The sequence below is a fragment of the Psammomys obesus genome, unplaced genomic scaffold, assembly GCF_907164565.1.
Source record: "Psammomys obesus unplaced genomic scaffold, mPsaObe1.curated_primary_1811, whole genome shotgun sequence".
Classification (NCBI taxonomy): Eukaryota; Metazoa; Chordata; class Mammalia; order Rodentia; family Muridae; genus Psammomys; species Psammomys obesus.
This window is the reverse complement of record NW_026596064.1, coordinates 8949714-8964776: the sequence shown is the minus strand read 5'-3', so window position 1 is coordinate 8964776 and position 15063 is coordinate 8949714. Positions and strand designations below refer to the sequence as shown.

General features: G+C 40.8%; 1 protein-coding gene across 1 annotated transcript in view; it reads left to right on the top strand.

Moving 5' to 3' along the window:
- The window catches only part of Atp13a5 (ATPase 13A5), a 138499-nt gene extending 124612 nt beyond the window's left edge, over positions 1-13887 (top strand). The window contains exons 27-30 of the mRNA XM_055625220.1: positions 20-222; positions 8041-8129; positions 11171-11251; positions 12940-13887. Coding sequence (XP_055481195.1) covers positions 20-222; positions 8041-8129; positions 11171-11251; positions 12940-13200 — 634 coding nt within the window. The 3' untranslated portion in view covers positions 13201-13887. The remainder of the gene's footprint in view (positions 1-19; positions 223-8040; positions 8130-11170; positions 11252-12939) is intronic.
- Positions 13888-15063: the final 1176 nt, after the last annotated feature.

Genomic DNA, 15063 nt, shown 5'->3' with positions numbered 1-15063 from the left:
GCCGACAATTCTTTCATAGCAAATGCTTTCTGGAAAACCAAAATAATTTCTCAACCAATATGAGCTTGGAGCGAAACTGGACTGGAAATGCGACAATGGTTCCTGCTTCTGTTCTAAGTTTTGAAAGCACCACTCTGTGGCCCATCATCACCTTCAACTGTATCTCAGCAGCGTTTGTTTTTTCTAAGGGGAAGCCCTTTCGGAAACCCATATACACAAACTGTAAGTGTATAGAGTTCGAGGTTCCTTTCCGAGTCTTTTTCTGTTCCCACTCCCTTCCCAGTGTCACAGTCTACCAGAAAATGAGATGCTGCATCTCTCTGGCATGATAACTGAATAAAATGGCCTTAGATGGGAGAGTCCAATGGCAGAAACCTGCTCACTTGAGGATGCACAGTCTGTATTCAGTGGTCAGATGAGTCATAAGAACCCTTCCATACACAGGCTTATATGTAGAGATTTTTGTAGAAAACTTTTAGTAAACTCACAAGTTTACAGCTTCACAGTGCTGGGATAGTTACATTATCTTTTATGCCCCTATTTTCTCATGTGTATAGAATGGAAGTATTACATCATGAGTTAAGTAAAGCATTTCCCCCATTTATTTATTTGTTCATTCATTCACTTTACAGCCTGATCCCAGCCCCTTCCCTCCTGTTCTCCCAGTCTCACACTCATGTCCCCTCCCTCATACTCCCCTCTTCTCTGAGAAGGGGAGGCCCCCAAAGGGCTACCAACCCACCCTGGTACCTCAAGTTGCAGCAGGACTAAGTGCATTCTCTTCCACTGAGGCTAGACAAAGCAGCCCAGCTAGGGGAAAGAGATCCAAAGGCAGGTAACAGGCTCAGGGACAGCACCTACTCCCATTGTTAGGGGACCCACGTGATGACCAAGCTGCACATCTGCCATGTATGTGTAGGGGTTCTAGGTCCAGTCTGTGCATGCTCTGTGGTTGGTGGTTCAGTCTCTGCGAACCCCCTTGGATCCAGGTTAGTTTACTCTTTAGATCTTCTTGTGGTGTCCTTGACCCCTCCAGCTCCTTCAGTCTGTCCTCCCATTTTTACACAAACTCCCTGAGCTCAGCATGTTGTTTGGCTGTGGGTCTCTGCATCTGTTTCCATCAGCTATTGGATGAAGCCTCTCAGAAGACAGTTGAGCCTGAAGTCACCACCTCCTGTAGCCCGGTGGGACTTCCAATGGAAGGAAGGGGACACCAACCCACCCCATAAAATCTTCAGCGCCCAAAATTTGTCTCACCTACAAGAAATGTAGGAATAAAGATGGAGCAGAGATTGAGGGAATGGCCAATCAGTGATTGGCCCAACTTGAGAGCCAGCCCCTGACACTATTAATGATACTCTGCTATGCTTGCAGATAAGTAAAGCAAATTGTGTACAGGGTCTAGTGCAATAAATAGGATGTCCCCACATTTATAAAATATACTTTAAAAACTGTATTTTTTTCTCCAGTACATTTCTGTAAATACAATAAAGGCCAAGCCAAAGCAAAACCCCCAAAGTGTTTGAAGCTACAATCAAGACCTCTAGGCAGGAAAACAAGCAAACTAGAGTATTTCCTTCCACACTTTCGTGAGCAGAAGTGGATGCTGTTAGTAACTATGCTCAAGTGGAACCTTGGGAAATTCAGATGTGTGGACATGGTGTCTACCACGCAGCTGGCTTTGCTGTGTCCGCATTATAAATAATTCCGTGTCAAAGTGGACTCTCGTTGCAAGGGATGTAGCTTAGTTACTAGAATTCTTGCTGAAGTGCACAAAACAAGGGTCTTTCCAGAGACTCATAATCCAACCAAGTATCAGGCATGGAGATAACCTAGAACCCCTGCACAGATGTAGCCCATGGTAGTTTAGTGTCTAAGTGGGTCACATAGTAATGGGAAGAGGGACTGCCTCTGACATAATCTGATTGGCCTGCTCTTTGATCACCTCCCCCTGAGGGGGGAGCAGCCTTACCAGGCCACAGAAGATGACAATGCAGCCACTCCTGATGAGATCTGATAGACTAAGATCAGAAGGAAGGAGAGGGGGACCTCCCCTATCAGTGGACTTGGGGAGGGGCATGTGTAGAAAAAAAGAGGAGGAAAGGTGGGATTGGGAGGGGAGGAAGGAGGGGCCTATGGGGGATACAAAGTGAATGAAGTGTAATTAATAAAAGTTAAAAAAAGAAAAAAAGAAAGCAGACTGAGCAAACCATGATGAGCAAGCCAGTAAGCAGCATCCCTCCACGGCCTCGGCATCAGCTCCTGTCTCCAGGTTCCTGATTTTGTTGATGACCTGTTATATGGAAGTGTGGGTGAAATAAGTCCTTTCCTTCCCCACATTGTTTTTGGTCGTGGTGTTTCATCAAACAATAGTAACTATAAATAAGGTATTTACCAATAGAAAGCAAATCAAAGATTAAAAATATAAAAATTTGTTCCATTCATTCTGTGCATACTATGTGATCCTTGTGATACTCTGTGTGGTTTTGTGAGAGAAATCTTGATTCTTACAATACTACATTTGATACCATAAGAGAAATCCTGGTTCTTACACTACTGTATGTGATGCCATGAGAGGAAGCCTCATCATCACAGTACTATACTTGATACTACCTGCATAACACTGATGTAAGTGTCTTTTTTACCAAGTTCACCTCAGGAAGAGCATTAATCAAGAGAGATTTTAAAATTTGCTGTAGGAGACAGACTTCCACAGGTGTCTTCCCATCATCTACCAAAACACTCTTTCTGTATCTTCTTATCCAATGCTGCAGATGTGTTGTAATAATAACTTGTCATTAAATAATATCCTTGAGAATTTCCTACTAATTTGTAATAGATTAAACTTCTACTAAATTGAATTTTTAGCTCTTTGAAAACCTACATTTCATGCTGTATTTTTTTGGCCTTATTTGATTGATTTATTTATCTATTTTCGATAGATTTATATTAGGTTTGAGTTTTAGATTTAAAAACTTCGTCATTCCTCTATAAAGATTTTAATAGGTAAAAAGATTTCTTCTTTGACAACTTTCCAAAAGATAACAGTAAATTACTTAGTTCCAAATCCTTCCTTTGAAATAGTGTTTTAAGGATTGATTTGTGTTATATTGTTTTAAATGATTTATTTTTGCCCATATAATACCATTTCATTAATATTATCAAATTTTATTGTACAGCTTAGGGTAGAATTTCCTTAAAGTTTTAAATACTTATTGAGACTCTTACTATTGGATTATAATTGCCTTTATTGTGCTTATATATGTTTTAACCAGCTTCCAGTCACTATGACAAAATGCCTGGGGGGAGGAAACAATTTAAACGGAGGGAAGACTCATGTTGGTTCCCGATCTCAGATGTTTCAGATCGTGGTTAGTGGCTCTATTGTGTTTGGGACTTCGGTGTGGAAGAGCATGATAGGGGACACGTGGCAGAGCAAAGCAGCCCATCTTATGTAGGTCAGATGCAGGAAAGAAAGCAAGGGTGGGCAAGCTGGGAGGAGTCGGGGCTCGAGGAAGGGAATAGATGGGGGAAGAGAGAAGCCAGAGGCAAAATATACCCTTCAAGTTCTGCTAACTTAACTGTGCCATATTTTTACCAATTTTTGTCTCACTTTCTCAATTTTCTGCCACCTCACAACAACTTCTTAAGCCGTGAGCCTACCAGCGGGATAATTCATTGATTAGGTTAGTGCCCTCATTATCCACCCACTCCTTGAAGGTGCTCCCTCTGTGCTGCACTGGAGACAACACCCTCCACATCTGAGCTCTTGGTGGACTTTTCAGATCCAAATTGCAAGAGCCTTGCTTTTTCTTTTCCTGTTGCCTTTCATGCTTTTATTTATTTATTTATTTATTTATTTATTTATTTATTTATTTATTTATTTATTTATCTATTTACTTATTTATTTATTTATTTATTTATTTTACTGTTTAGTAACACAATAGCTCTTGGATTTAAATTCTATATTTTTTAATTTTATATTTTTTAATTTTTTGTTACGAAGGTTTGCTTTTCCTTCTTTCTTTGAATTTGTTTTGAGTTGACTTTGAGGTCCATGTATGGTTCTTCATCTTCATAAGATTAGAAGCATTTAAGGCTAGTCACTGTAGTTTGGATTTCAACCTTTATATTTTTACCTACCAGTACCTTTGACCTAGTTTTTCCTTTGGCCTAATAATTTCAGAACAGTGCATTTTACTTGTTTACAGAAGGAGGGGGGTTATACTTTCATTTTCTTTCTCCTATTCCTTTTAATAGTTCATAAACATATGCTTGACTTCTTTTTTTTTTTTTGGTACAGCAGACTTTAATAAGTGTCTTTATATGTATACTGGAGTGGGGGGTTCAGTTAAACTGGTCACAGATGTCTATTTTGATAGTTGTGATTAGACAGCCTAGTCTCTGACACATGCTTTGGAGAAATTGCTTCAGTGTTGTGTTAAGCTCCTATTTTGTTAAAAATGCACAGTTATTGTTAAAGCAGTTTCATTCAATTTTATCATTAAAATTCTCTTTGTTCTTGAGTATTTTTGGCATAGCTGTCTTGTCAAAGGATTTGAGATCATGCTGTTGCCTTCCTCTGATCTTATATTTCCTGTCAATGTCTGAGCTCCTCATCATTTTTCTCAGTTTTGAAGCAGCATTTCAAAGTATCCTTTGTCAAAACAAATTAAGGTTCTGCTTTATAAGTTTAAAGTTATTTCTTATCATCCTTATTTCCAAATTAAACGTATTTCATAAAGAGGGTTTTTCTCAGGACCTGGTACTTTAATAGTAAATACAGGGGGGTTTCACAAACATCAAGTGAGTTAGAATTAGATTAGCTACAACATGAGGAGCTGAAGCTTAAAGGAAAACTGACATCTCATGATAGACATAATTGATAATTCTGTCCTGTTGGGGATATCATATGTGTGTCGTTGTGTGAATGTGGGGGCAGAGGACAGCAGCCTGTGGGAAGGAGCAGGTGGGTTCTGGGATCACACTTGCCATTGGTTTGCTGGCTCTTCTAGTTAAGGATTCTATCACCAGGGAGAGACACCATGAACAAAAGCAAGCTAGGGAAGAAAGGGTTTATTTGGCTTACACTTTCGAATTTTAGTCCATCACTGAAGGAAGTCGGCCATGACCTCACATAGGGAAGGATCTTGGAGGCAGGAGCTTGTGCAGAGGCCATGGAGGAGTGTTGCTTACTGGCTTGCTCCACATGGCTTGCTCAGCCTCCTTTCTTATAGAGCCCAGGACCACCAGCTCAGGGGTGGCACCTCGTTCAATGAGCTAGGCTCTCCCCTCGCAATCACTAACTAAAAAATGCCCTACAGCTAGATCTTATGGAGGCATTTTCTCAATTGAGGTTCCTTCCTTCTAGATGACTCTAGCTTGTGTCAGATGGACATAAAATTAGCCAGGACAGTGGCAAATGTCTTTCCCGCCAAGTCACTTCACTAATGTAACTGATAATTCCAAATGGGAGACGTTTTATAATCAACTATTGTAATGCACACAATCTTTAATTTTCTATTTTAATTTATGTGTATGTGTGTGTGGAGAGGTTTGTGCACATGTCAGTAAAGGTGCCCACGGGGTCCAGAAGAGGGCATTGGACCTCCAGGAGCTGCCATTACAGGTAGTGGTGAGCCACCCTATGCTGGTGCTGGGGACTGAACTTAGGTCCTTTGTAAGAGCTCTTGACCCCTGAAACATCTCTCCTGCTCCAATGCACATAATATTACAGATTGTAGACTTCCAAGTCATATTTCAGAAGTCTTTGGAAGTACTAAGGTACATTATATAAGCAATTTCATCTTGAAATAGCACAAATCTTGCTTTTATTAGTGTTTGAGAGAAGCTCAACATTACGATGACAAGATACAGAAAAAGTACGCACTTATTTTTTTTTCTGTAAACAAGTGTAACCACCCCTTCCTTTATCTGAAAACAAGTTACAGTGGTTTGTGCAGTATTTGCTTCTTAAATTACTTGCATTCAGAGGGTCCCATTCTTTCAGGCTTCTTTATCAATAGCAGCTAACCAAGGAGAGCACACACTCATTTCATTTCTTCATTGCATTTTTATATCAAAGCTGAAGTAAGGGAGAGGGCCTACTTTAAAAAAAAAAAAAAATATATATATATATATATATATATATATTATAAATCACAGTTTTTTCACTTTGTATCCCAGCTATAGCCCCCTTCCTCATCCCTTCCCAATCCCACCCTCCTTCCTTCATCTCTGCCCATGCCCCTCTCCAAGTCCACTGATAGGGGAGGTCCTCCTCCCCTTCTATCTGACCGTAGCCTATCAGGCCTCATTGGGACCGGCTGCACTGTCTTCCTCTGTGGCCTGTTAAGGCTGCTCCCTCATCAGGGGGAGGTGATCAAAAAGCCAGCCACTGAGTTCATGTCAGAGATAGTCCCTGTTCTCATTACTAACGAAACCACTTGGAGACTGAGCTGCCATGAGCTACATCTGTGCACGGGTTCTAGGTTATCTCCATGCATGGTCCTTGGTTGGAGAATCAGTCTCAGAAAAGACTCTTGTGCCCAGATTGTTTGGCTCTGTTGCTCTCCTTGTAGAGTTCCTGTCCCCTCGGAGAGGGCCTACTTTGAAGATCACTAACACAAGGACACACTGAATGCACAGGACTCAGCCAGTTGTTGACAAGGACCAGGCTTTTAGCAAGACTAGCTGCTAATGTCTTCTTCCTTTTCCAGCTTCTGGATTCTGGTGACTCCACAATGGAACAAAAAACACATTGCTGTTTCCCGGTATCATTGTATCACCATCATGAGCACATTGCTCTATTTAAGAGCCATCCTCTCCTTTCCCCTCTCCCCATTTCTCTTTCTTTCCCTCTCTCTCTCTGCAACACCATCCTTCTAAGAAAGTACTGTCATTCTTTTGAGAAATGACAAGGAAATGCTAAGAGTGGGTACAGGTGCTTAAAAGTGAAAACAATTCTGGTGTCTTCAGAAATCATTTGTGTAAATGCATCTTGGGTTTCTAATTGGTCCAGATATACAAAACCTACACAGTGGTGCTTGGCTTTATAAAAAAAAAAAAATCCCTATGGGGATTTAAGAATCATCTCTATCATGCCAACACTGAGTGAATTCTAGTTCTTGGGGCCTGAGGCACTACTTGAAGGACGCTCTGCTGACAGCTGGGCAGACAGAGAAGCAGGTGGGCTTTTGGTGTTAAGAACAGTGATTTTGACATAATAAATCCTGGAATTTTTACGTTCTAAAAGTCAAGCAGGTGGAGATATGGGAAGGGAGGAGCCTAGCAGTTTTGCGTTTTTATTTTCTGAACTACAAATCCTCAAGCCCCAGAGACAGATGCCATGACTCCCGAGTGATCACAGCCTAGTTGATAGATCAACTGAGATCATACAAATAAGAATGTGATGTGTGATAGCAAATAAGCTGTAAGGGAGGATTGGAGAGTTTGAAGAAAAGTGTTATCTGAATTTGGCTCGTTAAGTTGGGGGAAAGTGGAATGCACCGTGACAGAAGGAATATTGTCTACCCAGCACACGTAATGGTCACAAGCACAGAGGCCAGGACAGGGAACTCAATGTGAACAGGAAGGACCAAACACTGGAAAGCCCTGAGTGCCAGTTGCAGGTTCTTATACCTCATTCCCCTGGAACTGAAGATTAAGGTGCTGTCAGGACCAGATGCTCAGCCTACATATGTGTGTCTTACTAGATGGTGATGATCATATGCAAGGCATCTCTGGTAACCATTCCAGTCACCTAGTCATGGGAGGATGTCGCCAGCCAAGGGATCCTCAGTCAAAAATAATTCCTTTGTGAAAGTTTCTATGACATGTTTGATTTCATCTTGGCGGGGAAAGATTTTTAATATAACACCTTTACCATACAAACATTAGAACATATTTTAAAACATACGATGATGTATCAGAACATCTGAAGATACAGCTAGTGTTTGCCCAACATGAACTAATTGCTAACGCTTGCCAAGTCCTATGAAGTATTCTCTTCACACCTGAGAATGTTTGGTGTCTCTTCAGATTTATTCTCACTTCTGCTGACATCTGCAATGGGCCTCACGATTTTCCTTCTGTTTTCTGATTTTCAAGATATATACCATGGAATGGAGGTAAGTGTTGGGCGCCATGCATCTGTTCTGACTCAAATGTGCCAAAGCTGTGCTGGCATCGCATTTTCTAAGTCAGTCATTACTCTGTTCTCTCAACTGACTAAATACTGTGAACTTTTATTTGTTAGGAGAAAATATTTCTCTGTCTTACATACATTTCCATATTAATAGTGGCATGTTTTAGCATGTTTAAATTCTTCATGCCTAAAATATTGTTTGGGACTAGTGCGATGACACGGTGAATAAATGTGCCTGATTTCAAGCATAATGACCAGAGTCCCTAAGACCCACATGGTAGAAGGAAAGAACCAACTCTCACAAGTTTTCTTGCGACATCTAAATGTGTCTGTGGCATGTATGCCCCGCTACACATACACATACTCACACGTACATACATACATACATACACATGCATGCTAATTAAATAAATGTAAAAGAAAAAAAATGTAAAACTGTCCTCTTTTAAAACTTGTCTTATATTTTTGGCTGTGAACCTGTCCTTTAATGGTGGAGTCATCTCTCTAACAATTGAAGGAGGGACTGTCTATGACTCTGCTGCCTGCCTTTGGGCCCCTTTCGCATAGTTGGGCTGCCTTGTCTGGCCTCAGTGGGAGAGGGAACACTTGGTCCTGCTGCAACTTGAGGTGCAAGGGTGGGTTGGTACCTATGAGGGACTCCCATTCTCTGAGGATAAGGAGAGGGAGAATGGAAGGAAAGGGATATGAGGGTGGGACTGGGAGGAGAGAAGGGAGCAATCAGGCTGTAAAGTGATTAAATAAATTAATTAATGAAGAGAAAAAACCTTTGTCTTGCCATATTTGATCAACACAGAGAAATTAATGCACCAATATCATAATTCTCCAAGTTTACCTATTTAAAACAGTAAAAAAAAAACTGTTTTAAATGTAATTGCAAAAGGAAATGGTTGAGCAAATCTTATTATACCAGGAATTGACAATGGAGAGTCTTATCTGAGTGGCCATCATTTAATCTAGAACTCACTAATTTGAAAGTAAATTCATCGGGGAGTTATTATAGGTGTTTTTGGACCCAGCCTTGTGGGAGATGTCTAGAAAGGAAGAGTATCGTGCTTATAGTTCTGTTTTGAAGACTATAGCTATTCTTCACTGAGTGGTAGCATGGACATCACCCATAGTTGAAGGGGATATAAAAGTTGAGCGGGAAGAATGTAGGAAGAAATCTTTTTTTTTTGTTTTGAAACAGGGTTTCTCTGTATAGCCTTGGCTGTCCTGGACTTACTTTGTAGACCAGGCTGGCCTCTAACTCACAGGGATCCACCTGGCTCTGCAGAGATTACAGGTGTGAGCCACTGCGCCTGGCTATAGGAAGGAATTCTTACTGTCACCGTGACTGCCATGAGGGCCTTATAGAAGGAATATGGTTTGGTGAGGGTCCAGATACATAGGTAGGATATTGCCAGGTCAGGCTGTTTTTTGATGGGCAGAGCTGCCTCAACACCAGGAGAAAGGGCTGAGGACCTTTTGACTTTCAAAGAACAACTTTGGTTTTAGCAAGTCAAAGGACATGGGGTGGCAGAGATGAAGCAAGGCTTGCTTTACAAGGCAGAAGGGCCTTTAAAACAGAAGCAGGTGCAGCGCTCTGGAACATGAAGAACAGAGAAGACTAAAGAAGGTAGGCACCATCCAAGGTAGTCAGCGAGCTTTGTACTTCCTGCCAACATAACAGGGAGACACTGAAGCTTCTTTGGAAGGACATCTCAAAACAGATTAATTAAATGAGGGCAGGAGAGCAAAGCAATTGAGAGACAGGAAATGAAAACTCGGACGATCCAGCCATAGCTCACGACTTATAGAGTTTCAGACTGTGCTTGGATCGGGAACGGAAGCTAAGTAAGATGCTGTTCAGAAGTGAAGAAAGTCTACTGTACCAGCGAATAAATCCAAATCAGGAGCAGTCTCAGGCCGGGGATAGAGAAGAGTCTTCCTCACTAAAATGGGAGCGGCTGAGATCTGATTGGGCTAGAGTATGACCCAACTTCTCCAAGGCCAATGTGCTGCTCCTCAAAGCCCAGGTAAAAGCTATCTCTGCTTGGGGAAACAGATGTCCACGCAGTGCCTTGACATGGCCCATGCCACGGTGTAGAATGTGAAGTGAATGGCTAGAGCAGTGATTCACAACCTTGCTAATGTTGCGATCCTCTAATTCGGTTCCTCACATCATGGTGATCCCCAAACCATAAAATTATTTCATTGCTGTTTCAAAACGGTGATTTTGCTACTGTCATGAATTGTAATGTAAATATCTGATATGACCCACAGATTGAGGGCGGCTGGGCTATGGGGGTGGGGATGCTGTGCTTATAGACTTCAGACTCCTACATGTTCAGTCAGACTTTCTGTGGGTTGGAAATGGGGCTGGAAAGCTCTCCATTCATCATGGGTGGGTGTAGCTCTCATACATACCTAATAAAGAGACATGTGACCCCGTGATCTCTGTATAGGCTGTTAGACTTCTATGAAGCTGCTAGGTGTGAAGCCAGTAACATTTGTTCAAAACATCACACTTAGTCAAAACAACCTTAATCTTTTGTCAGGACTTAAGAGTTTTAGGCAGAAGTCAATTTTGCTGGAGGAAAAAAAAAAAAAAAAAGAAAGAATTCCAAGTAAATTATGCTTTAGGAGAGCAGAAAACAGAAAGAATTGCAGAAGGATGATTTAGCGCACAATGAAGAGGGCCACATGAGCTCCGAAGTGTCTGTCGCTTCAATGCATCAGGCATTCTTACTAATGCACCTGACAGTCGCCATCAGGCCATCAGGCTACGGAGGGCGCACATGCCAGGAAGAGTCCATTTTAATTTAGATTTCTGGCTTCCAGCCAGTCCTTGGACAAGGCATGCCAGGCTACAGCTTTCCTGTCTTCAGGAGTCAAGAAAACAATGCCCCCTCTCCAGCCTCAGGGTTATCACAAATATAGAATTCTAAAATAAAATAACTGGTATGTACTTCTTCAAAATGTAAAGCGTGCAAAATGTAAATGGTGGTCGTTCTTTTTCAACAGTTCATCCCAATGGTCACGTCATGGAGGGTTTCAATTCTGGCGGCAGCCTTTATCCAGTTCTGCGTGGCCTTCTTTGTAGAGGTAAAGTATTCAGCTCCTATAGTTGTTTATAAGGTAGGTGTGTAAATTTGGGGTCTTACTCTCAACATACATTCACTGTATACAGCCTTCATTCCCCCAAAATTATTAGTAAGGGTTTTGTTTCTTTGTTTGTTTGTTTTTTGAAGACTGTATGATCTCCTTAAGAAGTATTCATTGGAGAGTGACTTAAAATTCTTTGAAGCCTGCTGGGAAATATTCCTGCTATCTTTTCCCATAGAAAGCAAAACATCAGTTCAACTCCAATGCTGGTCACAAGAGTCACTGCATTTACTTCCTATTTTCAGTTATCTAGACAAGAGACCAGGTGACCTTGCAGCTCTAAAATACAGGGAAACCTTTAGACAGAGTGAAGCATCATCTTCAGGATGCTCAGGGATCTTCAGGATCCCTCCTCTAATCGGGAGGGAAAGGAACCACCACTTTCACTGTCACCAACTGAGCCTTGAACGCCTTCTCATGAGTCCCTCTTCTCTTAGTGTCATTGAATTACTCACTGACACAGGAAAAAGGAAAAGGCTTGGATGGTGCTTTTTAAAAACAATGTAGAAATAGGCGACAAAGTATAAGCAAGTCCTGTGAGGGAAAGTACCAACCAAATTAAGTATGGTTACAAGTGTGTGTGTGTGAATTGTATTCTTTAATTCAGGAATTCCACCTTTGCATCAGATTTTATAACTGTTGCAAAATGAGACAGAAAAATGTTAAATCCTACTCATACGAAGAGATTCATGACAGTGTTATCTACAGCAGCAAAATATGATTCAAACATTGCACTTAAATGTTTATGTTGCAATTTGAAGAAATACTGTAGTCTTTCACTATAGTAAGATGGCTATAGCTTTATGTCAACTACAATAAATTATCTTAAAAGGTGCAATTAAACAGAAGTTGTATATGACAGAGAGTCTATCTTAAACAAACTAAAGAACAGTGCAAAATCGGATCGATTCTATTGTTGCTTGTAAAAATTGCATACAGAAAGAAAAAAAAAAGGAACACAAAAGGATGGGAAACAAAACATTAGGGGACTAGAGAGGCTCTGCGATGATGAGTTCTTGCTGCTCTTGCAGAGGACCTGACTTTGGTTCCTAGTACGCATATCAGACCAGCATCCCACCCTGGTAATTTCAGGCTCATCTGTCACCCTCTGGTTTTTGCAGACATTTGCATATGCATACACATATAACCCCACCCCTTACACATGTGCATAAATCAAAATAAAGTTTAAAAATGTAGTTGACTGCTGTAGACTAATTCATTCAACCAAAAATATTTGGCCCTTTGTATGTGAAGAGTGGTGGAGCTCAGTTTTTGGTTTCTTTGTTTTCCCCTCTCCTCCCCTCCACTCCCCCCTCTTCCTTTTGTTTTGTTTTCTTGATATGTGCTGTGTTATCCTTCGTTTGAACTCCCTGGTGAAAGAACTGTAAGTGAATCCCTAGCCAGGATTTCTCCAGGAAATCTGCTGAAATGAAAGGCCTCCAGTTTTTAGGAGGTTTCTGCGACTGAAACATCTCAACTCCCAGGGGAAATAGCAGCAGAGGCAGCAACATTGAGCTCAGCGGGAGGAAGCCCAGGGTTCCAGGCTTCCAGCAGTTCTTGACTGGAAGAGGCTGACTTGCATAAGTACAGTGGTTTCATTGTGCTTCTCCCCCAACCCCATTTTTCAGGATGCCATCCTTCAGAATAGAGAGCTCTGGCTGCTTATAAAGAAAGAATTTGGATTCTACTCAAAAAGTCAGTATAGGATCTTACAGAGAAAGCTGGAAGAAGACTCCACCTGGCCTCCCTTGGACCGGACAGACTATGCAGGCAATGGCAAAAATGGGTTCTATATCAACAGAGCCTATGAAAGCCCTGAAGAGGTCTCCAAAGGGAAACTCAAGCTAGGAGGGCAAGCTTCAGAACAGCACTTTTGGACCAGACTGTAACCTGAGTTGCTGTCATGTTTGTTCCACAACATCACCTTTTGCCCTCCCCCACCCCAAACTAAACATTGTGGAGAGGTGAAAACTGCATACCCTTCTCTTCTCTCTCCATTTAAGCATCCAATGCACTTCAACATACTGAGCCTTGCAGCAAAGGACCTTAAGCATTCATTATATCCTTCACTAGTGAGAGAGAAAACTGCATGTCTCAGATCACCATTTTAATAAACTGTATTCATACTGTTTTGTTCTAAATGCATAGCTCTCCTATAATGAAATCAGATGTATAGGCATCAGACGAAAAACAAAACACCAAGGAAGCATTTGGTGTTTGAAAGTTAGAGTAATGTATTCATTGATGTACATTTCCTTAATATTACATTAATTTGTGAAGCACATTCATATACATATTTTGGCCCAGGATCACTAAGTCACTGATTTGCTTCTTTGGTATGGCTTCAATAGAGAAAGAAAAAAGCCAGAAAGCACAGGAAGCCGGAGTTGTGTGGAAGTGGAGAATGGTAGAGATCGGTGCTAATCATTAATAATCATGCTATGAGCATTGCTAAAATGTAAATAAACGACACCAAATTTTGCACATTCCCAAAGTATATTGTAAGGGGCCAGTGGCTCCAACAGTTCAGAGGAAATGAAAATATTGAAATAAACTGTTGAAATGTATTTTTTACTTTCTAAGGTATGTTACCTTCATTATTATTATCAATACGCAAAAATACCAAATGTTACCTTTAAAAGTTTCCCTGAACTCATCATTCGTTGATCATCTAAAAACAAAATTTTAAGGAAGGGACTTATGATTTTTTATCCAGACTATTAGAATCTTTGGGATATGACGCAAGCTATTTCATTGATTTAATTATCCAGATCATCATAGATATTCACTAAAGACAATAAAAAGATACATCCTTCTCAATGTTTTCTGTATACAAGTTAGTACTTTTTATTTTAATATGTATTACCCTTGTTGCAAGTTGGAGAGGAACTGATTCTAGTGAACATTTGAAATTAACTAGGTTTTCTTTTAACTACTAAGTCTGATTTTGCTAATTAACAACAAATCTTTTATAATCATCAGTAACTCATCAACTGAACCCCATGAATATCATCAACTATGTGAGTAAGACCACAATGTAATGGATTCATTATACATTAGATACTGGTTCACCATTTTGTAATCTTTAGTTTTCAACATTTTAGCAAGTTATAGCTGCAAATGGCATTATAAACACTGCTGCTCAAACCAGCATCACCAGTGTGCATGCCTATAAAAACAAATATGTTTGCCTTTAAGCTTTTTTATTGTGTTCACAGATGTTCGGAGAGTGATAATTTTAAAACTGTCCAATTTACTCGCTGTAATGATTAATTTTAATTGTCAACTTGATCATAAGAGAGGCATTTCTGGTACATCTGTAAAGGTGTTTCCAGAAAGTTTTCACTGAGATGGGAAGATGGTGCAAAATGTTGGTGGTACCATCCGTGGACCTGGTCCTTGATAGAATAAAGATGAGAAAGGATGCTGAGTACCAATGCTCCTTTCTCTCGTGTCATGATTGTGGACACACTGTGACCAGATGTCCTGTACGCTGAGCCCAAGGAAACCACTCTCCTCTTAAGTTGCCTCTGTCTGGTATTTAATAATAGCAGTGAGAGAAGAAACTAGTGCAGCGCCTAGCAAACGTAACAGAATTAAAACTCTTTTTAAAAAGGCTTTGGGGCTGGAGAGATGGCTCAGCATTTGAGCACAAAGGAGTCGTTTGAATGCCACCACCCACCCACATTAAGCAGCCAAGGAACTCTTGTAGGTCCAGCTCTGGGGAATCTGACACCTCTTCCAGCCTCTGC